Raw genomic sequence first — 27,462 nt, forward strand, 5'->3', positions numbered from 1 at the left:
GCTAAATAGTAGAGTACACGGAAAATAAGTTTCATTTTCACAGCTTAATTAAAACAGGGCAAGATATCCAAACACTAGGTGAACTTGAGAAAACCATACAGACCAGAAAAGAAGTCACTCAGAGTTCAATCGTCACAAAATCATGTCACTAAATGATGGCAACGGTTGCTAGAGCACATCGCTGGAGCAATATGGCGTTTTGTCGAATTGGGCACTAAGAATATTGCGCTTATATCTGTATTGCATATTTCGGTGGTTCTTTGGGCTCGAAGAGGCACCATTTAACTACGTTATTCTTTTCGACCGTGCTCACGTTGTTAGTTATTTTTTGTACATATGTGTATCTCGCTTACTTCGTAAAGATATTTTAAAGCACTTCCCTACAACAACCTATAAGTTTTTGTAGTTAAAATGAAAGAATCTAAAACACCCCTCACCTGCCTTTCGCAAAGTTGCTCCATATACTTATGATGTCCCTGCTGAATGGAATGTCTTCCGCGCATCCGCCTTGGCGATCGAAGGCTCTTCCAAATATCAAAGGTACGTCATCTCCATGGGTCATGCCGAACCAGGGTTGTCTTCTATTGCAACGCGACACATGGTTCATCTGGTACACGTGCACGCTGCGTTCAGACTTAGCTTCTGTGTTGGCACTGGCAATTTTTTCAGCGCTTTCAAAAGTACCGCAAACTACAGCGATGTCTCCTTGAGCATCAACCAGGGCTTGCCTCAGTTTGCTGTAATCGAAATCTGTTATTTCTGCCATATAGAGCTGATGAATCAGAATTAACTGCGGAAGCGGGACGCCTTTCCACAATGTTCCTAAATAGTGAATCATTTCTGCTTTGTTGATATTCCTTGATGGGAGGACTTGGGAAAATGTATCTCTGAAAATGTTGTAGACCATGATGCTACCTTCATTGGCAATATTTCCCATCATAACGTCTTTGTCAGAAGGAAACAAAGCGGTTCTCAGGTCAACAGGCAGAAAATGGTCTCCAAATATAGGTTTGAAGTTTCCACTTCCCGCGTCTTTAAATGTTTGTTCCACTGTCGCAATCAATGTAGCGTTTAAGTTGCGTAGGCAGCTTATAGCGTCATCTTTTACTTCACCGCGTTCGTCGTCTTTATAGCACCCAAAAACCCGAGCAAATTCTCGCGTGCTGTTGAGTACTGCACTTTTATCTTGGACACGGCCTTTGTTAATTATACCGGCGCTTTGAAGAATAGCTCTGCGAAACAAATCCTTGCTTCCCGGGGACAAGAGGTGATACCCAATGGAACAGCCGCCTGCGCTGAATCCAAATAACGTGACTTCTCCTGGGTCACCACCAAAGCCTAAAATATTTTCTTGGATCCATTTCAGGGCTAACACTTGGTCAGGAAGTCCTTGATTTCCGGGAGCTTCTTTGGTGCCGCTGTACAGAAAGCCGAACGACTGAAGTCTAATGTAAGGGTGGAAGTAGGGAGGGGGTAGGGAGAAGCAGAAGGGAAACAGTTAGCTTTCGTGCGTTTAAGGCTCAAGTTTCTAGTGAAGTTAAAGCGTTTTCGTAGATAACTGCCTTTCTGTAGACTAAAGGCAGTGCCTAATCTCCGGGTGTACAAAACACAACTTAACGAGAAGTGCTATCAGGAGCGTGTATCACTTCAATGCGCCTTTTCTGCAGTAGTGAAGAAAATGCGGCTGTTATAAATTGAGTCTGCTTTTTCTGAATGTGTAATCAATCTAGAATAAAACTTCGCCCAATCCACAGCTTTTTTCATCTTCTGCCACAAAGCACAGTGTTCACAGCTCCTAAGATTGGTACCTCATTTAAACTAGGACAGGTACCCCAGAAAAAGATATGTTTGTGGCGCAGGTGTTGAGGTTACTTCGATTTACAAATAAGAATTTCTAATAATTGCTCGTTAAGCTAAAAATAGTTTAAAATCAGATCTTTATAATTCACTTTTTAGCATCTAATATGTAGCTATTAACTTGTGGTTTTTGTATACACAATGAAAATTGTTTACTAAATGAAATGTTAAACATTTTTATGGTATGTATAAAATTGGCCTCTGTTTTGACACTTTCCAGACAAAAGAGACACTATAGGTTGGTGGGTGAAGCAAAATAATTTGTTTATGCAAGCTCACTGCCAAAATTCCAATCAAAGCATAAGAAAGGTGGTGTTAATGTTGTTCAGGCATTTAAAGGCTCGAGGTAATGTTTCCAAGATTACTTCCCACTATTTGAAATCACTGCTTGCTTATTCAAAAAGAGGTTTTATAAGGAGTAGAGTGCTGTCCGAACTGCTCGCGGGTTCCTGTCAAGCTTATGAGGGTTCCTAGCAGTCTTCATTGTTACATACGATCGCTAATTCAGGCTAGCAGCCGTAAAAAAAATTACCAAAAATACATGACGTATACGAAAACAGCGTCTTCATGAGAACAATAACTAGGTGATACTTCACAAATTTTTACCTCTTTGGCAGAAACATAACTGCAAGCAGACGCGAAGGAAAGGCAAACATTCGCAGTGAAAAGAAAAAACTGCGTTCCAGATTTTAATTCGCTTTGCATATACCATTTTGAACATCTCGGGTAAAAGTGCACACCATTGTTATTGTACACCTGGATATCGATATCTCGCTAAGAGTGCGAAGAATATCACTTGAAAATGTTAAAGTTTGAATACAGTCCGGCAGCACGTAAAAAAAGAGCCCGCTGAACAGCAATCTGCAGAATGTTTTTTACACATCGTTTCGCTTTAGCTGCTTTTGTGCATAAAACTCAATGTGACTTTGTTCTAAAAGCATTGTCTACCTGAAAATGAAAAAAAAGTAGCGCACAATAAGAGCCACCTTTAGTGGTCGGCTGTTAGTGGGCTTGCAGACCTTTTCTGCTTGCATTATTCAACGGCTGAAGCTTGACTCTCAGCCTCATATTGTATGGTCGATAACTATTCGCGAGTTATACAACTAGGGTGTATTATCGTATGACAAAATTAAATGCGTAGTGCTATAGAAGGGGGATTTTTTGGAACTACTTCTAGCATTCCTGTCAAAAAGGCTGAGATTTGGGCGGGCCTTATCTTCTCGCAAGGAATTTCAAATCACTATTAGGTTGCACGAATTTTTCAGCATGCACAAAAATTAACGAAGTCTGCGTCTTCACATAGATCTTCATACTCGCTCGTAGCTAAATTCCGTCAGCACTTCATATGTTAGCTCCGTTGGAGCAATTCATTTTAATTTCCATTCTTCTGTGGATGACCTTAGCCTAACCCGAAACAACTGCACAAATGGCGTTGGTTCATTGTTTATTTCAAACACTCGTAAACACAATTTATGTAAGGTAAGGACATTTATTCTATGCAAAACTGCTTCCTCATAGTGTTCGTTTTTGCGGCGGCTATGCGCGTAGCACTCTGAATGTTAATGTGACAGCAATAAAAACCTGAGGAAGAAAAAGCCCTGTGTTGTGGTCGTCATTAACTTTGGTGATTAGTCGAGCTGACGCCGTTGTCAGTTATAAAATTCACCGAGCGTTTGTGAGTGCTTTGACGTGATCTGCTCCCATGACGTGCGAATAGCCAAGCTGTCACCAGCCTCCGCCGCCTCTCTTCTTTCTCTTTGTGCAGCCGAGAAAAAATAGTGTTGTGGGCTGCCATAACAGTCACAGATTGGCCGAGACTGCTATGACATCATCAACTCATTTGACGTGGCACCGGTCACGCCTGCTCGCTCCCCCACCACCTCTCTGCACCTTCAAGACGGCCAGCAGAAGCCTCAAATTGAAAAAATTTCCGGAGTTGTGGTTTGTGATTAAATGCGCGTATAGGTCGAACTGGCGTAGTGTTCAGTCATAAAATTACCTGACTGGATTAGACAATTAGGAATTCTTCAGGCCCGCTGAAGTTCCACCTTCAGCCCGCCACCTGAAAAGTTCCGCACCCTCCCCCCCCCCCCCCCCCCCCCCCCGCCCGCTGTCACTATACAGCCCCTTGCATAATCGCAAACGGAAGCCTCAAAGCGTAATGAAATGCAACGTGCGATAGGCCATTAAATTCACTCAATTGAATGTGATCGCATACCTCACACGTAAATTAAATTACCGTGCTTGCAGTTTTAAATCCAGAGTGTTATGAACGCATGTCGCAAAATACCTGACGTTGTCGTCAGCGTCCGTGTCGGCTCGTTGCTCGTAAAATCACAAAATATTCCCAGAGGAGCAACCTAGGGTCACCGAGGTCACGGATCTTGTGACATAATCATAGCCTGCCCTTCGCATTATGAGTAAAGTGGCCACCGTTGCAGGTGGACGTTAATATGAAGTTTGCGCGAGATGAGCAACCTGGGCCTAACAAGCCCAACCGGTGGCAGCACCTGCCGTCGCAGAGCCGTGGTGCATCGTTTAATCGCTGCACCACTGCGCCGAGAGTACTACTCCAAGCTATTAGAAATACAATGTTAAAATTGCACATTCCACATAAAACGGCATTAACTCATGATAGCTATCGCGTAGTACCCTTAAAGTGGAGATTAAGCGTCCCCTAGAGTTTTTTTTATGATTTTGAATGCTGCAGACTATTTGAAACCAATATACCCTACCTGTAAGCAATGGTAACTACGACCACTTCTCCCAAAGCAGCCAAGTTGCTGCCATCTTCCAACGGCATGGCTGCAAAACCGGTTTCAAAGGAACCTCCGTACAACCAGGCCATAACAGGTAGCCGTGCCGAAGTATTCAACGTTGGCGTCCATATGTTCAGGTAAAGACAATCCTCGCTTTTTGGTTGATCTGTAGCAGAACGCAATAGAAAGATCGTAACAAATTACTCAATTAAATTTTACAAAATCAAGGTCACGTTTGGTAGCTAACCTAGAAAGTTGAAAAAAATATCCACAACATCTGCCAATTATTTAACTGTACCACCTGCCCCTTCATTTGGTAGCGGAATCGAGCTACAAAACTTAATTTCTCCCGATTATAATTTCGAGCGCTATTCATAGAAACTCTACAGCAGCCAAGACTGTATAATGCACATATGTAAACGAATTTCACCTTTTTTACGGCTACATTCAATAAGCGCGCAGTGTATGCCTCACCATAGTCTTTGCAGTTGAAGTGGGTATATTGCAAACTTGCGTAGTTGTGCCTGTCACTACTATCGAGAATGAAGACGCACCGGCACAGGAATGAAGACTCGTGACCATAGAATAGAATAAAGAAAATAGCCAAAACACTTCAGAGAGATGAGCAGAATACTTGAGTAGCTGTTCCTTTTTTTTTCTTTTGAGCAGCCATCGAATAGTGCGTTTCAGAACAAGTGCTTGGATTCATAGAACTGGATTGGCTTTTGCGTTAGAAATAGGCATATGCTGATCACAATTACGGCAGCATATAATTACAGATCAATGTAAATATATTAATGGGTTGGCAGAGGGCGCAATGAAGAAACAGCAATCGTCAAAACAGCGCACACAAAAGAGCGCAGCGACAAAACAGCACAGGATAAAAAGCCACAGCGGCACAACGGAAGAGGAAAAGAAAAACATTGCGACAGAACAGCACAGCGAAAAAACAGCACGCGTCAAAATAGCGCACCGGACTAAATGGCACAGCGACAAAACAGCGCAGCAAAAAAAAAAAAAAACAGGATGACAACAGAAGTGCACGGGGAAAAAACAGCACGACGATAAAACAGCTCGTCGGATTACGGTGCCGCGCTGCTGACGTGGTGAACTATCATAGCCGTAACCGCAAACGATTAATCACAACCCATGCAGGCAGCGGCCTCAGGAGCTAGCGAGTGCTCGTTTCACAGAATCGATAAATAAAACTGTAAGGTAAAAATCGCGATCTCAAAATTTTCCTTTTTTATAACCTGTAATGGAATGAATAACGCTGAAGAAGTAGTTCTAGAAGCATTGATTCTGCAGGTTGACCATCTTCGTGCTGAATTACTGCAAATACGCCCGACGCAGAGCTCTGGGTGTACCAGAAATTCTCATTCTTCAAAAGTTTCGCTGTCGTCAACTGAATCCGGCAGTTTTGTTTTTAGCAAGCTACAGTGCCTTCGAACACTCAAAATATTCAGTATACGATGCTTATTTTCAAACAAAGCAGGGTTGCCTGAGCTGACATTTTAAGGTTGTTTGGTGTTGAACCAGTACGCTGCCCACTGGTTTTATGAGGCTGACAGGCGGTTACTTTACTTTGCGAAATGGCCTACACTGCTGACCAGATAATTCATGCATCAACGTAAATTTGTTGGGTGTAATTTCATATTGAGGCCCTTTTTCATTTCCAAAAGAATTATCTTGAAATTTAATTTTCGCAAAACATTGGACCAAAGCGGCTTTTTTGGCTTTGAAGCTAACCATATTAAGGCGTCAATTTTTTACAAATTTGGCTCTTTTGCACAGGAACCGCAAGAGACACCTAACACACACCTAACCTAAAAAACACAGGTGGGAGTCTACTGAAGCAGAGTTGTAGAATGAACGCAGGGAAATTCGTTTCAGACGATGTTTCTTGCCAAATTGAGACTGAATACTGGGAGCGTCCAGCAGAAAAAATAAGAATAATGAATTGTTAATATTCTAACGTTTTCTTCATTCTAAACATCAAGGAAAGCTCGTCATCATTAAAACTATGGGATCTCTCCACCTCTGATAGTAGCAGTAGTAGTAGTAGTAGTAGTAGTAGTGTAGTAGTATAAGAAATTTATTCAGCCAAGAGTTACAGGCTGAACATTTTTCTTGTTGATATTCGTAAAACGGGCTGCCAAGCGCAGGGCATGCTTTAAGAGTACTTAAAAACTACGAATAAAAAAAAGCCGCCTTAACTAAAATACTGGCCTGAGACGTTACTAGCATCATCATATATACTACTACCAAAACCCAGCAACTTCTTGCTATAGTGCCGTTATGTGTTGGAATTGCAGCTATGACGTTCAACCTTCAACCTATTTCATAGTTGCCCAACCCACCCGTGGTCCCAATACAATTGACCTCTTCTTTACATTAGCCTCTGACGCAGTGTGTGACCTAAGTTACGCAGACGGTTTGAGTGACCACAATTTCCTTCAACTGACAATTCACATTCCACTTCCGTTCACTGGCATCACATAACAGAGAAGGTTACAATCGAATAAAAGAAGAACTTCAAGTGTTTTCTGATAATATCCTGATGACCTCTTTTCAAGACAGGTTAGTAGAAGATAACCGGATTCTTCTTAGAGACAAGTTCCCAGAACTTGTAGGCAAACATGTTCCTCTTATCACACTATCAAATGACAAATCTAAACCCTGGGTTACAAGAAAGCATCAACGCATCAGAAACAAGAAAAAAAAACGATTGTACAAAATGCAAAGCACGAATGTATGCCATGCGCGTGCGATAAATACAAAATCTACATAAACCTGTATTGTTCCGCCCATTGTGATGTAAAAAATAAATATTTTTCAAAAGACCTTTCACTGGTACTTAAGAATAATTCAAGCAAGTTCTGGAAAACAATACGTCGGAATAGCGTCACTAATGATATCACAATACATGATGTTAGCAACACCCCCAACTCCGATGCTGACTGTCCTAGAGCATTTAACTCGTTTTTCGCATCTGTTTTCACCGAAGAAGATAATTATAACATCCCGTATGTACCAGACTTTGGTTACCCCTACATGGCACCAGATGACATTACAGTCGATGGCATAGTACACATAAATAAATAACCTTAAAATATCCTCTTCCTCTGGTGTTGATGAAATTAGTTCAAAAATATTTAAAAATACCATTTCTCTCTCTAGCATCATCTTACTTCATATCTTTGAGCAGACAATATGTACAGATGAGCTCCCCGCCGATCGGCAAATCGGAAGGTTGTACCGGTTTTCAAAAGTGGCAACAATCACTCGCACGAAAGCTACCGCCCCATCTCACTTGCCTGCATCTGTTTCAAGATTCCTGAAAACATTTTCGCATCACACATCTAGCATCACCTGGAATTTAATTTTTTTTTCACTAAGCAGCATGGCTTCAGAAAAGGCTTTTCCTGTGAGGCGCAGTTACTTGAGTTTACAACCAACCAACACCTCAACATGAACAGTAACTTACAAACAGATTGCATCTTTTTGGAATTTGCTAATGCATTTCAGGGTACCACATTGCCGACCAATATTTAAACTTTCTGCGCTCAAATTATATTCTTTAACCCTGTCATGGGTCCGAAAATTTCTTTCTAATCGCCAGCAGTTCACCGTTGTCAATAATTATTCCTCTCCTCTCTCCGACGTTACATCGGGCGTGCCGCAAGGAAGCGTCCTCAGTCCATTACTCTTCTTAATTTACATTAATGATCTGCCTGTAAACATCTCATCTTGGATACGCACATTTTCGGACGACTGCATTATTTATCGACTAATAAATAGTACTACTGACCACCTTGCATTTCAAACTGACCTCGATCGCATTAACTACTGGTGTAAAACGTGGCTAATGACTTTAAACGTTTCTAAGTGTAAATTAAGTTATTTTAGTCGAAAATCAGTCAGTTCGGATTTTCTCTACCGCATTAATAACAATACATTGCCTCGGACTAGGCAGTATAAGTATCTAGGCGTCCATCTCACCTAAACCTTCTTGGCCGGAACACATAACCACCATTTTCGCTACGCTTCCCGTTCACTAGGTTTCCTTCGCCGTAACCTGAAATGCACTACCCCTAACGTGAGTAAACAAGCCTACATTACTTTTGTCAGACCGCAGCTAGAGTACGCTTCATCCATATGGTCATGTCATCAAAAATATCTAATAGAGAAGTTGGAAGCTGTCCAGAATAGGGCTTGTCGTTTCATTTCGCAAAACAATAGTTATTAGAGCAGTGCATCCCAACTAAAGATCGAAATTTCGCTCCATCCGTTGCAAATTTTTCGCGACTTTGCCCTTTTATCTATATTTCATAAATACGCTCGTGCCACTGATTTACCGCCAGCACATCTACATCTTCGCTCCTACTTAACACATCGATTGCTTAATAACTGCAGCTATGCCTGCATTTATGGCAACACACATACTTTCAACTTCTCATCTCTCCCGCGTGCCATCCGTCTCTGGAATGAGTTTCCGGACTGCATCGCCCTGCAGGGTAATCATGACACCTTTCGCAAACATCTACTCAAGCACTTCATTGATAACGTTCAGCACGTCATTTACATGCTCACGATTGATGTAGTTTCGTTTTCAGCTGCTTGAGACTATTGCCTGTTTGGTTTTGTTGATGCGCAGCCTTCCTCATGTATGCCTGATAAACTTTCTCTTGCTTTTGTATAACTTTTTGTGCATTTCTTCTTATTTTGTTACATAACGCAGTTGTTTTTTTGGTTTTATCACTTTCTGAGAATTACGATCACGTATCTGAAGTGAGCGCTTTTTTGTATTTTGCTGTATTCTACAAGGTTTTTTTTATTTTTAACCTATTTTGGACAAACTTCTGAATTCGACACCCCTTACACAATGCCTCTCTGGAGGTCTGTAAGGTCTCTGTAAATAAACAAAATATTCTTTCACAGAATGTGCGCAAACTTCTCTAAACACATTGAGCTGAGTGGTTATGGCGCTCGGCTGCTGGCCCGCTAGACACGGGTTCGATCCCGGTCGCGGCGGTCGAATCTCTATAGAGGCGAAATTCTAGAGGCCCTTGTGCTGTGCGATGTCAGTGCACGTTAAACAACCCCAATTGGTCGAAATTTCTGGAGCCCTTCACTACGGCGTCTCTCATAGCCTGAGTCGCTTTGGGACGTTAAACCCCCATAAATTATGAAACATACAGCTAGCGTCATGAAACTTCGCGGCAACAGCAAGTACACTAAAATAAACTACCCGGGGCACTTGACTGCAGAGCGGATGCCCGGGCATGTTATCTCTCTGTTTCCCAGATTCGTCTTACATATAACCCAGAAAGAAATTAGGTCATTGCCAGCGTCATGAACCCCGTGGTAACAGCAAGTGCACTAAGATAAACAAACCGGGACAATTGACCGCAGAGCGGATGCCCGGGCCATGTTATCTCTCAGTTGCTGAGATTCCTCTTAGATATAATACAGAATAAACTGTCTATCATTGAACCCAAGCAAGCGAAGACTACTTAACCACTACTTCTGCCAAATGCCACGTTCAAGCAACGCTATTACTCACCATGCCCAAAGTTGTCCCGTGCGGAAAATTTCGCGTCAAAAATAAATAAATAAGCAACCCTGTTACTCAACGAATGAGCCTGCCCTATTTCTAAATGAACCAACAGAATGAGCGCTCACTAACTCCAAAGATTCCTGTCGCATATTTTGTGATTTACCCTTCGCGGTTAAAGTATGACAGTTGAACCCTCCAGCAGCTGCAACGCACTCCGATGCGCTGTTTGGTCGTTGTGCTGTTTTCTCTCGCGCTCTTCTCTAGTCTGGTGGTTCTTCGGAATCACCTGAAAGCAATAAATTGTTGTGATATACAATTTAGGGGACGAGGGGCACAGATTTCATTTTGCACGCATTGCGTGCAACCGGAGATTGCGTCGCATCCAGAGGCAGCACCGTCCACAGAAACTCGAGATGCTGCGCCAGATCGGTATCAGGCAGCTGTAACATTACTTGCACAAGAGCTTTCTGTGTTGACAAATTTGGTTGTAGAACGACGTAAATTCTACAATCGCGCGCAGCAGCCATATAAGGCGGTCCCAGAAAACCTAGCCGCACTCCGCACTCCGAGGCAAACACGTCCAATTTTGCGTCCCCAGATGAAGCATTGAGAGACAGGCTCGTGACCGGCGTCTCATAGCTACATGTCCGCGAACGACTTTCGTTAGAAGGATCTCGTATCTCCTTCTCCACAGCTGCGAATAATTATCTGCTGTATGAGCAAACGGCTCGCGACGCTCAAGATGTCGCAGCACTAATACAGGAAGCAACATACTTATTGCCTCAAGTTCGTTTACAGCAACAAGCTACACCATCGTTGCCACAAGTTAATCCGCAAATTCAAGGGCAAATTTCGCCTCTTCGTCAAGTTGGTCCCATACGTCAAGAAACCATGCCCCCGTTTCAGAAAACTTATACGCAGGCTTCTACTGCATCTCAAGAGCGGCAATACGCCATGCGTCCACAACGTCCAGGATTTTGAAGACGCCCGGCGCCACAATGCGTCATCGTTACCCCGGTCATCAGAAGCTAGAGCTCGCTTTACCATTTCTTCACGGCCACCAGCTGGGCAATGCATGTCGTCCCACCTCCGCAGTTATGTGAGTGGTATAACAGTGAGCGGGTGTTGATGTGCCTTCTTGCACAAGTGCTCAGTGTTCAAGTGATATATCTGTGGGCAGGCAAAATGTGCCTCCTACCTTGCGTTCCCTGTGTTCAGTGCTGCCTGATGAAAGTGGACCAGCCCCAGCTGTTCCGCGTAGGAACACACGCCGACGGCAGCCTTCGGAACCTGGACTGGGAACGTCTACTAAGGAATCCAGTTTGACACCGGAACGACAGAGAAAGAACGCTCGCCAGCCATAATGGTTCAAGGAATATGTGCCCCAATAACTTGTCTTGCATTCTTCTCCCTCCAACGATATATGAGACAGATACTGCGCCATTTCCTTTCCCCAACAAAACAATTATTATTATTATTATTATTATTATTATTATTATTATTATTATTATTCTCCCTTGGCTATGAAGGGGCATTGCATTGAGATTTCAATTCTTCGGTAATTCTAACTTTCGTCATGATATGTAACCGGGTATTTAATACGCCTTCCATTTCTGTCGTTCGCAGTTTCTCCTTCCCAGTAACTATTATGTGGAAAATGAATGTGATATATTATACCGATATTTTATTGTGACGTGCTTCGATATTTCTTTTATTGGATTCTCAGGATTATTCAGTATAACATTATGAGGTTGCATTTCTCAACAAGAACAATCTTCTAAATTAAATTCTAATATGATAAAAATATTGCTCAACTGTTCAGAAATAAGTGCTGTTTTTCAAGCTACTATACATATCGCAGCGGATGTTCTTGTTGAAGACGATTTGAACGAAGTGTCTCGGAGGTGCGCGCGTTCTGCGCTTGGGTGCTCTGTGCTCTGTGCGGGCCCTGTGCTCTCGGCCTGTCTGCTGTGCCCGGGGCGTTCTTGCGTCGATATTTCCCTTTTCTTCTTGCTGACAGATGCACTTAGAACTGTTTCATGTTAGACATATTGTGAATGCTAATACCAGCAAAATAATTGCATTTCAGTCAGAATCGTATGACTTGTTTGGAACATGACTTGCTGTTCTTTCGTGTGTTTTTTCCGGTCTAGTAAAATTGGTCGATGTTCATGTATGTATATTCCGGTTCAGTAAAGCTCGCAGATATTCTATGGTTGTGTGGATCTTCAGTTTTCATTGAGTAGGGTGTTTCTTCCGGTCAATTAAAACTAGCCGTTTTTATAAGGTAATTTCATTAAAACAACAAGAAGGAGCATTTTATAAGTTACCATTTTATTTGGATGAAGGAATCACGGCTCATAGGGATGCCCATGAGCAGATTCCCTTGGGACGCTCAGGGAATGGACAATTCATCCAGACCTTAATGATATCACGTGAGCTTCAGTGTCTGACGTTATTAGCAGCCTGCTACCCTAGCTGCATATGTTGAGCATACTTGAGCATTTAACTTGCTAGGCATTTAAGACTTCTGATTATTTCTGAAAAAAAGAGGGAAGATGTATTTGGGATACAAATTTTCGGTGCTCTCTATGAAGCGTTCATTATTTTTTTGGTATATTTCGGATATCCTTTGGTTTTAAGGAGTGAATTTCTGCATGAAATGTTAAATATTTTTTTCTTTTTGATAGAGTGAAGTGTTCATTCATTGTTCTTTTGGGAAGAAATAAGAAATTTTGTTTTCCGATTCAAAGTCTACTTAGGAGTAAGCTAATTTCGGTGTTCAGATATTTGTTCATGTTGTATTTCTGCAACTTCGTAATCAAAATTTTCCATTCAATTTAAATTTTTTACCAATGCTTTGCTTTTCCCCGAAGGGAGGGAGTATGTTGTGTCCTGGGTTTCAGTTTCAGTTGGATTCTACTTGGATTGAATTTGGCCTTGATTATGTGGATTTTTACTTCAGTAGTGACTTGTGATTATCGCTTGATTGTTTTACATAAACCCCATCCCGTCATGAATAAAACGACATTCGTCATGCAATTCTGTGTTACGACTCAGTACTTGGGCGGCCCTCCCGGCCGGCTCCGCAGTAAGTAACCTGTGCGCAAGGTAATTATAATTTTGTTAGCGCACGCGCATCGTATTTTGTACAATAATATAAATCGGAGGCCAACCTGTTTAACACCATTCCCTGCGCATCTGGGGCCAAAGTACATAAGGCTCTCATTCATAAGACATACTCAAAGCCATGTTCCAATTGGCTGACTTTGACAACGGTCAAGGCGTAGTCAGGACTGACAAAAAGAACGGATCTTTGAGACTGTTTGCAGGTTGTCATGAGACTGAAGAAATCATAAAATATTGCTCCAGGCTGCTTTTTCCAGATATTTGGCTCAATGAATCTTTTCAGTAATGTACCTTCAAGGCAACAGAAGATTTAGATTCTCAGCCTTATGCTTAGAGAAGTAGAGAACATATCACATCTCACTCAGTATCAAGCATCTGTTAAACGTCTTCGGTTGCCTTATCAAAGTACCGAAGGTACAATCTTGTTGAAATGTCTTAAGGCCAAAGGCTTTTCGCTTCAGCCTCATAACAGAGCTATTACGGCAATTTTAAAGTCCGAATGTCCTTGAAATGCTAATAGAAGGTTTCTTCATGCGGTAGAGAAGCTTGCTCCGGGACTTGTGTTTTTAATGGTCAGCTACACACCGAATACCAGGAGCATTCGTTTCGCTGCAGCTGGATGTTGTGACCTTAAGACTTTTGAGCAAGGCTTTACTTGTTGACATCAGGAGCTTTACCCATAAAGTTTCCTCTCTCCTGCTACACCAAGAGTCTCTACAGGTTGCTTAGAAAAATAACTAAATTGGCACTTTGGCACTCCTACCTTTATTTTCACGAAGTAGTGTTTTTCGTTTTTAAATGACGCATTCAGATACCATTTTTTTTTCATAACTACCTAATTAAAAATTTGTCATCATTGCTAGTCCAAATTCACGAGGCCGACAGCTCAATTTATTCTCAAGTAATAATATTATATTCCGAGATATGTTTTTGGATTTAAGATATGATACGGGCACCTGGATGGCAATTTTATTTGCTCTGAGGTCAGTTCATGAAGCAAATGATGAATTTTACCCCACTATACTGTAGCCAGCAAGAAACCTTCTCTATAACAAAAATCTTTTCTCCTGACATCTCCGCGCTTGTTAGGCTTTGTAAAATAGAACAATGTGTGCGTTTTAAAACGACACCGATGAATTTCTCTGTTTGCTGCCACACTGGCACGTAAAACAAGAAATTACGCACACTTGGTGAAATAATCTCTTCTAGCTCTAGACTCTTGCCTAACAATGTCTGCAGTGCCGTAGAGGACATAGTTGGACAAAACAAATGAGAAAATCCAGTATAACGATAGTAAGAACATTTGATGCGCACTATAATGTTTATAACTACCTCTTCACGCCCTCGCTTTCCTGTAGTATGGCTGCTAGCTGCAAATGTGGCAATGACAAGCACCACTTTGTAGACATTGTGGCAGAAGTATTTGAGTTCTAAAGTACTCGTATGCAAAATTGTTTGATCTTTTCAAAGATCTTCAAACTAAAGACCAAAAAAGTAGTTCTACAAACGTCTGAGACATTGGCAACGAAAAGGATAGTGCTTTAGATGACAATAGTTCGCGACAATACTGTTTCATGAATGTATATATGTACAAAAGACTGTAGTAAATGTATTTAAATATATCCCACCAAAATTTCGAACCATTTATGTGAGATCCTACGGGACCACATAGCCTACTTCGAGCTGTCAGAGAATTGCCCTTTGTTTCGCTGGGTACTTGCATAAAAGCCAGGATAAAATATACTGCAGGTGCTCTGCTGACATCCTGAGCACGCGTACTGCTGCCCATCTGAGAGAAAATATATTCTTTTATATATTATAATTTTTATTCATTTCAAAAGAAACCTGTGTACAAGTGCTTGAATAAAGTGGAAATTCGGTTATTAAGAGGAAAAGTCCCGATATATTTAATATCTGTCCCATATGCCCACTCTTTCTGAGAGATACGCTAAGGCTTCCAAACGGCCAAGCAAGCGCATATCTTATTATGTGGCGATGCTTCGTAATCTTCATTCGGTTTGAAACAGGAAACAAATTGAACAAGGGGCATGCAAGGACCGTAAGTGTCCCCACAATCGCTTTGGGGAGTTTACGGAGAGTTTGGACGGGAAGAGCACCCTGGGTCAGACAATTCTCTTTGGCGGCAGCACCTGCCATAGGAGAACATTGGCGCGCCGCTTAACGGCAGCACCTCAGCGCCAGTAGATGTATCAGGACTCGCAGTGATCTATCATTGTAAAGTAGGTAACGACCAATTGCGCAGAAATTAGCATTAAACCACCAATGTTTTTGTATCACACCCTTGATGTGAAGCTTAAGCTTCCGCTCGAGTGGTTGCGCGTCGGCACTAAGGCCACCACTCTCCGATTTCACCTGTCTTTGTCTGAAGCCTGCTCGACCTTGAAAATTGAGCCTCGAAACGAAACCGAAGTGAAAATAATAATGCTAGCCTACCTAATTCGCATTTCGCCCAATCACGTTAAATAGGCTGTCATTTTTTTTTAAATAGACGCTGACATCGTAGCTCGCAGCTGCGTACCAAATCTCGCTCCCAGTAAAATATCTAGTAAACGGAGCCGACATTCTGTCCAACAACCTCTTATCCACCAGCCAAGCCAAGAACCAGTCAACCCTGCGCGACGGTAAAAGGACTCAGATTGTGCTTTTCAAGTACTTTTTTTTTGTTCGTATCTTTATGTTTACCCTCACAGCGCAACTCTGCTAGATATGCTTAACGTCTGTGTTCTCTGTAATGTCAGTATATGCTAATGAACCCTAGATTTTTAAAACTAATTTTGATGCCCTCCAATATGAGCCCCTTATACACCGTTTGTTTTTTTTATTTTTTTTTTGAGGGGACGCTGATTTCCAGAATCTAAACTAAACAGGCGGCAAACGAAAGAAACAAAATGCGCATAGGTTAGGCTATCGTGTGTAAGGTGCATTGAATAACGTGAAATGGAAGTGTATTGGTTCGGTTCATCCAGTTTGACGTCCCAAAGCGACTCAGGCTATGAGGGAGGCTGCAGTGGAGGGCGGCAGATAATTTCGACCACCTGAAGTTCTTTTAACGTGAGCTAACAGCGAAGAGTACGCGGGCCTTTAGCATTTCACCCCGACCGAAATGCGACCACTGCGGCCGGGTTCAAATCCACCTCTTTCGGTTGAACAGCACAGCACCTTAACCACTTAGCCACCAGGGCGGCAGCTGGGCGCGAAGAGGTGTGGCATCATGGCAATGTGCACAGAGCTCTTCCAAGTGGCGAATAGTTGACACACGTTGAGATGCCCTATCGTGAAGTCCCTATGCAAGCGCTCAAAGCGTTCAAGTTGTTGTAGCATATATTTTGGCTCGAACCACAGACAGCCCCACAAGGAGCTCGAGTGGCCGAACGGCCTCCCGCCAAGAAGCGCAGGTAATCGGCCCAATATTGGAAATGTATTGGCAAGTGTTTTCTGCACTTCCCGGGCGGCTCAGCAGCGCGCGTGGATGGTCTGGGCGGGGCTGAATGTTCCAGTAAAAGCTTCCGTAGCCGCTTTAGATGTTCACGTGAAGCGCAGGCTTCACCTGGCGGCGGCGACGCTCGATCTGGCCGCTACGCAGATCAGCATTAAGCTGGATGCCTCGATTCTGAGCGCGCGAGGACCGACAGCCACCGCTGCTGTTTCAACTTTTTCCTCCGGCTGCAGCTGCTGCAGCTTCAATTCTGTGATGGCCATCTTCGAGAAACTATACCCCGTATGAGTGCGCCTCGCTAATCCTACGCTGATTTCGTGTGGAATGGTCACCTACGTCCGCCATAGTGGCAACCCGTAGCGATAGTGCAGAAATAGTGGCGGAGCTATGAGTGGTTCCTTTCTGGAATGACTCCTGCAAAAAGCTTTCGCTCTAAAAAGCCTAGAGCATCACGCCCTGCTTCTAGCACAGCTCTGCTGCACTTCAGGAGCCTCTTCCTTCACTCTCACACAAAAGCTTCGATATTATAAAATATTTTTGCTGTTGATAAGGGCGCCTCTAATTGCAATGAATAACTGCTCTGAATAAATGACCACTGTATCAGATTGTTGCAGTGATAGTACATGCACCGTTTTTTCACTTGCACTCTCTTAGTCCGCGCTACTGTCTTTAACAAGTCTACAGTGCAGGTTATAAAAAGAAAAAAAAATCTATAGTTAATTTTTTCTCGAATATCAGCTCACTTCACATCCCGCGTCTTGGGCTTTTCTTTGTGTAAAATACCTCTCTTCGTAGGAATAAAGTTTCTAATGAAATCAATTGTCTTTAAATTATAACAGCACATGGGAGAAGATGACGCACTTGTGTCTTCCTGTTCCCTAGAAAACCGGCTATGAGGGACCTGTTGATGAAGGCCATGTCGGTCTTTACTTTAGGCAAAAAAAGCATTCCTTAAACAGTCTTGGGATGGCGAGGCGAGTGAGTTGAACATACAGACTGCATTCAGACCAAACAAAAAGTGTGATATAAAACCGGAGCTTGAAAATTCATTTGCGGATTCTTTCATTAGACCAAGACATCTGAACAGTAAAAGCGATTAGTGCTTGCGGTATTAGGTAACGCAGATTTTAGCCCTCAGTGATACCGTAAGCTATAAGCGTATTTGGAGAGAAAACAGCAGAGACCAATTAAAAAAATACATATAGATGATGCACCAAACGCTACAAGGGCTACTCTGATACTCTCCATATGGAACCCACAGTAAGAGTCTCGGTTGGAATACGCTGATCTGCATGCACGAAGGAGGCATCTGGGTTGCGTCGCGTACATTGTTACCCCATGGCTTCACAGGTTGCGGCTTCTTGTAGCGCAAGTCTCCTATCGGTGGCTGGGCAAACGGGATTCCGGTGAAGACGTGGACATTGATGCCATCGGCGGCCGTGATTGTTGCGCCGCGTATCTTGCCATCAGCTACGGAAATCACGGGATCACTCTCAGCAGCGTGTCCAGTATTGCCCGGGTTTTTTGTAGGATTAAAGAAGACAAGAAGAGTGAAGGCAGCAAAACACGAAATTAGGCGTGCAATTGCTGACATTGTTTAGAACGAATAGTGCGGTGGAACTGCTGAGGCTGAGTAAGAAGGCGAATCCAAATGTTAAAAAGGCATCATAGCAGGAAAGACGGCACCTGCGTTAAGAGTGGTTGACCAAGAAGAGTGATGTTTTACTATTGAGTTTTTTCTTTGCTCAGAATTTCCTATTGAACTTTGTTCTGTCGAAAGCTTCATGCTTGTTTTAAAGTTTACAGCGCTTTTTTTACCCACAACATGCCTGTAACAGCAGCTCCCACGCGCTCGTGACTTAAACCCTCACTGATCTGGCCTGCCCCAGAGGCCGCTGTTGTAAGCAGTCGAAACATAAATCCCATTGCTGTATTTCGTAAAGCACCAAAGCTTCTTTCGAAGATAAAGGTGAACAGATGTTAAAACGAGTGCAATTTGAGTTTCATATGCTCTGCATAATAAGCTGAAAAGCATTGTCCTGAAGACGATCAATGAATGGAACTTACATATATTTTACAGTCTTTACTAAGGCTGTGAAATGCCTAGTATTTACGTTCCTGGGGCAATTCTGAAAAGAAGAGCTGGCAGGTTCTCTCATAACTGGAAATCGCGTCGGCGCGCACTATGGCGCGCACAACACAAATTTTTTCATGGTTGAACGCTTAATTTATGGCTATTAGAAATAGTTTAAAAACGCGAAGAAACCAGCGTTTGTAATGTGTTCTTGCGAGAAAAAAGTAAAAGATAATTCCTTTTACTGAACGTAATTAATGAAAGCTTACACTCGAGTGACGCACATTGGACAAGTGCACTCATGTACCAGCTAACCTCACATGACGAAGCTTGCGGCCAAGACTGCCGGAGGTTACGTGCTACAAAGCTATGAACCGATAAAGAGAAAAACATCAGCCGATTAGGAAATTAGGCGAAACGCGGGTATGTGCTCTAGCATGACGTGAGTTGTCGGTTGGAGCTACGGTCTACTGGGTGATACCAGGCTGCCTGCTAATTATCACCCAACGTTCTTCTGTTTAGCTATTGTGCGGGATAAATCGAATCACGGACTCCTCTAAACCGCTGCTGTTTATTCCGCTTAGCTGAGCTCAGTGCGCTTAGGGGCGGTGCAGCCTAATTAGCGGCCGAAGTTCTCGCCCGGTTACCACCACCTACACCTCGTGAAGTAAGCCACCCGTTAGGCAGGTGAGCAGTGGCGCAGTGGCAAAAGGCAGGTGCTATGGCAGGTGTTGCCATCGGTGGCACTTGGGTTGCGACTCAGGTTGCTCTCCCCGAGCAGCCTCTCAATATTAAACGGGCTGCAGCCTGACGCGGTGCCCAGGTTGCCCACCGTCAGGTCTAAAAGGTAAGCAGCCTGCTACCAAACCGGCTTCAAAAAGACAGACAGGCACAATGCTAAAATGCGGGGAATTGGCACTGTAAAGGCTAGCGCAATAAAACAATAGCGCGGTACTACAGACAAGTATCTTTTCTCGTTTCGACTTTATGCCTTGTGGTTCTAGTGTCTCTGCGGAGTGGCCGGTAATTTTCGGTAGCCGCGTTCCCCAGAATTCGGGGCCACAATTTGCTTTCACTTCAGGCACGGCTCGCTTAAGCCTGTAAATTCACACTTAAGCGCCAGGCGCACAAATATAGGCCGTCGGATGCGTCACGTGTAAACTACAGGTGTTGCTGTAGTAGCAAAGAACCGAAAATGAAGAAAAAAAGAAAAATAACAAGACTCACAAAACAGTAACGTGACGAAAGGAGAAGAGAAAATTAGTGAGAGAGGAACTATAACAATTAAAGAAAAGGAAGAAGAGGAGGAGCAAAAAATGTGTACATAAGTCCGCTTAGGTGCAGCAATGCGAAATAATTTCTCTTACAGCGCATCCGCAATCTGGCTTCTGACATCTCGCCTACGGGCATGGATGGAAGGCTGGAAGGTAGGAGCGTCCCCTTTGAAACAGGGTGGTAGCATTTGCCACTGTTGTCGGCTTTTTTCTTTATAATTGTTTATATGCGTTGTAAATTGTTAATAAATTTCGGCATTTTCTTTATATCGAGCCTACGCGAGCGCCATCTGCTGGACCAGCGCCGTATATATCGAGATGGTTTTCAGTGAGTGCCGCAATATGGCACTACGACTGCACCCCAAGCACGGATGAAATTTATCGGAAAGGTACATCTGTAATTTATATGCTCATAATTGCTCGTGTGCGCATGAGTACATATCTCAAAGATACATTTTGCAAACATCTGCGCAGTCACTAGACTTCATTATTTTTTATACAGTTCGACCAGACACGCTTTGTTCACAACTTCCATCCAGAGCGCCTTTCCACAGCTTCCGGTGACGCAACTCATGAGCCAAGAAATGCTTTCGAATCAAAAGTGTAGACGATCAATGCAATTGATGCTCTACTTCATACTCTACCATTAATACTCTCAAGACAGACCAACAGCTAATGGGATTCCAGTTTGCTAGCGGTTGGCGTGATCCAGCCCATCATTCAGCGTATGACAGGCCTACCGCCTCTTCAATGTCCCGATCTAATGCAGCGTAGCGCCTCTTCACTCTCCGCACGCATCGACTCTGACTGGACCCCGGTGCCCCTCTCGCCACCCGTCAAATCCCGCCCTGCCGTCCTTTTCTTCCTCCGACTTTCTCCCTCCTCTCCACTGAGAGTGGATGCAGATACTTCCTTTTCTTTTTTTGCCTCCTGCCAGCGGAAGCTTCCCGTGACAAAGTCCCCGCCGCACACTTTATGCGATATTGGCGTTTTAAGGCCAACGCATTCAAGATATTTAGCAGGTACTCGCTGCACCGAAGCATCCTGATGTAAAATGTAGTGTGGAGGCTGCTTGAATGAGATTGACCACAAAAAAAGAAGAATAGTTGGGTAGGCTAACTCTATGCTGCACTAGTTGCTAATCTTAGAAGGGGAAATGTTAAGGGCGACTGGTTTTTATACTTAAAGCCTTTTTATTCGTCTTTTAATCGCTTACTTCAAAGGTAATGTCTATGTCTTATTAACCGTTACAAGGCATGCTATAAACACAAGAACCATTAGGAACAAAAATCGCCTGCTTGGGAACTAGGTTCTGGCGTTTCCTCAGTTTTCCTCAGTAGAGTACAGAAGACTACAAATTTAGTGCGCACTGATGTTCGCAAAACCGTGAATGAAAGACCTGAACAAAGAAAGCGAAGAAGTCACAGATGCTTATTGCATACCGTGGTGAGCGTTGTTAAATGCTCCAACAATACTTTGTCACCCGTGCACTAAACGCTTCAATAGCAATGCAACAGGGACATGCTATTCTTTTATCTTCATTGCCCCGTTCCTAACAATTTGAATAACTTAGAAAGGACTAAACAAGAGAACAAAAAAAATTGCAGGTGGTTTAGATCTGGTTAACTCTGGTCGAAAGCAATGAGCTGCATCTCCCTGGCTACGTTTGTGGTCGAGCGACTGGCGTTTTCCATATATAGCTATACTGGCACACACACAGTACTATGCATTTGTTTTATTCGTTAAACATCTTGCTTTCTTAGAAACGACATTAAAGGCGCTTACACAAGATAGCATATATTTATTATAGCCTCGATGATATTTAGAATTATATTATTGCTCACTGTATGCGGAGATATTGAACCAAATCCGTGTCCAAACGCCGCGCAAACCCTGCAGGTTTTTTCAAAATGCCAAATTGAAAAAGAAAATGTTTTTTGGCGGGGAAAAGGAAATGGCGCAGAGTGAGACAGGCGTCATTTCTTTTTCTTAAAACCAACTTAAAACCAACTTTAATGAGACAGGCGTCATTTCTTTGTTTGACCTCTAGCTTCAATCAACGTCAAGCTCGCGGCCCCGCTGATGGCTCAAAAAGCTGGCCTAGTGAAGCTTTTCTCTTCAAAAAGGAAACTAGAAGCGTGCATTCGTCACCTTTTTATAAGAATCCACTTCTTTTTATGGTTTCACTATAAGTGCCAGCAATGCACACAAATTCTTTGATAGTTAATGCTAAACCGCTCTATGGAAGCACTAAATGACGAAGGTTTTATATAACACGAGGAGGCGAGACGACGAGTTTGTGAAAGAGGTATGCTGAACAGCTTTATAATACATGAGAATAAAGAGGAATGCACTGCTGATCATACGATATCACGCGAGAAGTCTTCGTTAGCACTATATTGGATGCACATTTAGCATCACATTGACCACCTTCCAATTCGGCGACGCTTTTTTGTTCGGCTTTTGTGGGTGACGGCTAGAGGATGGTGGGAATAGATGACTGTGCGGATGAAGGGTGATAGTCCAGGGTGAAGGTGGATTATGTGCATGTGTACATACCGATTGGTGTACCGAAGGGAACCTCCGTTCACACACCCACATACGTGCTCCCACACCCACACTTGCAGGCGTGCGAAGACAGACGCGTGTGCTCATGCACGCAAGAGCACACATACACGCACATTCTTGGCTTTTTCGCCGCGAGACCGCCACTCAGCTTAACTAGCTAAAATGCTTGAGACCACTTATCTGTTGCCCTGCTTAATTCCCGAACGTCCGTACATACACACTATAGTCCTTAATGCAGCTGCAAAAATAAGGAATAATAGTCTGAATGCATGTGTTTGAAAAGCCGAACTATTCAATAACCAGTAACATGAAGGCCATGCGTGTCATCATTATCATCAGCCTGACTACGCCCCTGCAGGGCCAAGGCCTCTCTCATGTCCCCCCTCCAATTAATCCTGTCATTTGCCAACGGCGGCCACTGTATGCCTGCAAACTTTTTAATCTCATCCGCCCATATAACTTACTGCCACCCCCTGCTACGCCTGCCTTGTGTTGTATTAAACTCCGTTGCCCTTAAGGACCAACGCTTATCTTTAACTCGCATCACACGCCCTGCCCAAGCCCATTTCTCCCTGTTGATTTCGACTAGGGTGTCGTTAACCGGCGTTTGTTCCCTCAATTACTCTGCGCGCTTCCGGTTCCTGATCGTTATGCCTATCATTTTTTTTTTACCATAGACCGGTGCCTTGTCCTTAACTTAAGCTCAACACATTTCGTTAGCCGGCGCATTTGTGCCCCGTAGGTGAGCACCAGTAATATACGGTTGTAACTTTCCTCGTGAGGGATATTGGTGAACTGCCATTCATGATCTGGGAGAACCTGCCTTATGCGCTTCACAACATTAGTATTTTTGTGGTTATTTCCCTCTCATCATCCGGATCAGCTGTCGCGACCTGCCCTAAGGAGACGTATCCTCTTACCACTTACAGCGCCTCGCTACCAATTGTGAACTGCTCTTCGCTTGCGAGACTATTGAATAATACTTTGGTGTTCTGCATATTTATTTTCACACCCACCGTTCTGCTCTGCTAGTCTAACTGATTCATAGTGATTTGGAGTTCTTCTCCTGAGCGACTTAGAAAAATAATCTGGTCAGTGAATCGGAAATTACTTGGGTATTCTCCATTAACTCTTATCCCTAACTTTCCGCAATTTATGCCTCACTACACCTCCGGTAACCAGGCGGTATATAGCATTGGTGACATCGTGTCTTTCTACATTAAAAACTTACTTATTTGTGTTTTATTGCTGAGTTCATGGAGGACTATAGCTGTTCTACAATAGTTATAGGTAGCTTCCAGTATTGTCACGTAAGACTTCTACAACGTGATTTTGCAATGCCTGCTTGACTCCAGATGTTTCCACTGAGTATAATGGTTTCTCGTAATAAATGAAAGCTGTATTTAGGGGTTACTTGTCTGCTAATTTCGGTATAACCTTAGTGATAGCGTGATTGTGGTTTTATTCCAGCATCCTTTACGAAAGCCTGTCTGATTGTCAAGATATCGTGGGCGGCTGTGGTATTGGTTGGCGCCGAAGTTACAATTAATCGGGCCAACCTACCCACCACTGCACTCTCCGTAAGTTCGGAGGGGGAGGAGCGACAAACTTCTCCACCCCGCGTGCGAAAGATTGTGATTCGACTGCTGACCGGCGATAGGGGCCACGCCTGATTAGTCGTTGACCGGAGGCATGAGGCGTAGGCAAGTTCCGTAGCGAATTAATTTAATTAGGAAAACAACAACACAGTATTACAATATGCCCTACAAAGTAGCGCCGTACACTGACGTGACGCAAATAACACAAGCACCAATTAAGCACGTTAAATCAACAATTAACACAAAGGAAGAAACATCAGGGCGATTACTATACAAAAAATGTTACGAGACGGTAATACAGTACAAAGGATTACATCGAGAAACACAGAAAGCAAAAATACAAAGATAAAAGAGTTGAAGTGAGTGGTGAGAAACGATGGCTTAGCTGCGGAGTGGCAAGGTCCGGTCGCAGGGAGCGTCGGGCTGCGGTTGCTCATCGCGGGGCTGATGGGGGCTTGCGGATACGGGCAATCTTAGGCCTCGCGTCTTCGGGACCACCGTCGCCGCACTCTACGCTTCAGATCTCCGCCTAGGCTCCTTGCCGACCACTTCCCTGGCTGACCTCACTCACGACCGCACGCACCGAAATCTCCAGACCAACTGCCAGCGCGCGGCGTTCCCGTCGCCCCCGTCGCATGGCAAAGAATGAAAAAAAAAACAACACAGGGAAAAAAAGACTCTTCATGAGCCACGCACAGAGGAATGCCGCTCCCGAAAAGGAAAGAGGAACACATGAAGGAATGTCGAAAGAATTCGGCACAATGCCTTAATCCCACGAGGAGTCATTGGGGGCCGCGAACAGTGCCGGGGCATTCAATCCGCTTCTGCTGTTCCCAACGCGTGCAAGCGCTTGCCACCTGTATGGCAACAATGCTAGGAGGGGGGGGGGGGGAGCAGTTTTGAGTGACCTCTCCAGCGCTATGATGAGAATGCCGTTCCCCCGCGGGGGAGGGGGAAAAAGTCGTCGACGCCGCTCCGCGACATGTTTCTGGGAAACAAAGGTCAAAGCTGGACAGGGCAGACATGAACTTTGTGACACTGATCAACTGGTCGATTTCATCCTAAGGTTCTCTTCATTCTATTAGCGATAAGCTAGCAAATACCTTGTAGGCAACGGAGTGTAAGCTACGCGGTCTGTAATATTTCAAATCATTGGCATCCCCTTTCTTGTAATTAAGAAAAAGTTAGCGTTCCTCCAAGTTTCTTTTACGCTCGATTTCATAAGGCATTGTGTATACAGGACGGCTAGTTTTTCTAGCACAATCTTCCTTTTGTCCTTCAACAGATCTGCTGCTACCGAATGCTCACCTGCTGCTTTCTCCATTTGCATTGCTCCTAAGGCTTTCTTTACTTCCTCTTTCGTTACTGGCGGTATGTACCTTGTATTCGTGCTACTGGCTCTCTCATGAACTTCCCGATTGCATTGCTGCTGTATAGATTTGTGAAAAACAGTTAGGCTACTTGAACTATATTATTCATATTGCCAATGACATTGCCCTTTTTGTCTCTTAACGCATACGTCTCATTTTACCCATGCCTAGTTTCCTGTTCACCGCTTTTAGGCTTGATCCGTTTTTTATTGCATACTGAATTCTTTCTATATTGAACTCCCTAATGCCGGCTACCTTGCACTTACTTATATTCTTTCACTGCTCTGCCAGCTCTACTCTGTTCCTGGCAGAGTTCTAATCTCTCTGTAAGGTTAGGCGCGACTGCAAGCGCGTATTGCAAGAGTAATGTTCGCACGTCGCGGACGCACAGCTCATATGATCTCCCTAAGAATGCTTGTCACGTTGCACGCAGATATCAACTGCTCCTGACTCAGCCGAGACAAACTCAGGAGTGGCCACAGTTGCTGGTAAAACACTGGGCAGAGGCGTGTCAGCTCAGAACCATACCACATTGCTGACCACGCGCAGTAGCAGAGGCTGGTCTAAGCTGGGCAACTCTTATTGTAGCCTGATTCCTGTAATCATATATACGTCTACGGTGGTACGTCTCCGTTTGCGAAATACTCTCTGATGTACACGCCATCACGATATTTCCTCGCCGAGACACATTCTGAAACGGTTTCAGCAGCTGCAAGGCCTGAAGTCGTTGGATGACAAGGTACTGGACACAACCGAGACGCCGCTTCCAGAATGCGTATTAGCGCATTCTAGGTATGAACAGACATTTGCTTGCGGTCTCACACGGCATTACAATATACTTTGCGACGTTTTGCGAGCAGGAAATTAGCCCTTCAGCACTGTGAGAACACTTACAGAATTTTGGACTTCAACCATGTTTGCTACAAGTACTAGAATCGAAACGACGACGAGAATGTGTCTGAGCAGCGCCTACTTTAATTAAATTTTTCCTTGCGGAAGGCAATGGACCTACTTTAGAATATATATATATATATATATATATATATATATATATATATATATATATATATATATATATATATATATATATATATATATATATATATATATATATATATATATATATATAGTAGTGAAGAAGGTGCTGAGAACCAAATTTATAGGTTTAATAAGTGGGCTAACACAAGCTTAAAACACACCAAGGGTTTGCTGGTGTTTTAACAGAGCACCAGTTTTCATTACAGTGCTACATGATTGTTCCAGGCCAGTGTTTATAGGGGTTGTGAAAAGGCTGTTGCATTGCTCAGTTCAACGCCGCAATGAGAGAAATCAACCTGGTACAAAAATGCACATCCTTTTCCATGGATATCTATGAATGTCCATGGATCCATGGATGTCTAGTGGCCGCAATCCGGGCGCAGCAAAGAAAGACCGGAACGCACAAGCGAGCCCACAAACACATTTCATTCGAGTGGAGTTTCCAAAAAGTTCATTGGTCGCGGCACGTGATGGCTTTGTAAGGAGATGTATTCTTGATCCGACAGAGGCTTACTTTGATGGAAGGAAGGACATGCGTCACACAGATAGGAACTCGGACCAGGAAATCTGAGTGTATTTGGCTGGTCTTTTGCCTGGGAACGAAATTTCAGTTGTGTAGGTAATTGGAAGGGGGATAGCGATCTATGAGCCTGAAGTAATGTTGGAGGCTGTTCATGAAGTTCATTTATCTCCCTTCATCTGATAATGGGTTTGAAATGATATTTTATTCCTTCCCACCATCATCATGATCACCTACTCCCCTGCACGGGAAAGGCCT

The 27,462-nt window shown here is 43.5% G+C and overlaps 1 protein-coding gene across 1 annotated transcript; it reads right to left on the reverse strand.

Annotated features, from left to right (window-relative positions):
* Positions 1-433: 433 nt before the first annotated feature.
* Positions 434-25,606, reverse strand: LOC144120100 (cholinesterase-like). The gene is made up of 4 exons (XM_077652555.1): positions 25,585-25,606; positions 17,996-18,232; positions 4,593-4,782; positions 434-1,445 (listed from the first exon to the last, which is right to left on the reverse strand). The coding sequence occupies exons 1-4, from the start codon at positions 25,604-25,606 to the stop codon at positions 434-436; spliced, it is 1,461 nt and encodes a 486-aa protein (XP_077508681.1).
* Between the last annotated feature and the right edge of the window lie 1,856 nt (positions 25,607-27,462).

The sequence above is a fragment of the Amblyomma americanum genome, chromosome 2 (genome assembly GCF_052857255.1).
Source record: "Amblyomma americanum isolate KBUSLIRL-KWMA chromosome 2, ASM5285725v1, whole genome shotgun sequence".
Taxonomy (NCBI): domain Eukaryota; kingdom Metazoa; phylum Arthropoda; class Arachnida; order Ixodida; family Ixodidae; genus Amblyomma; species Amblyomma americanum.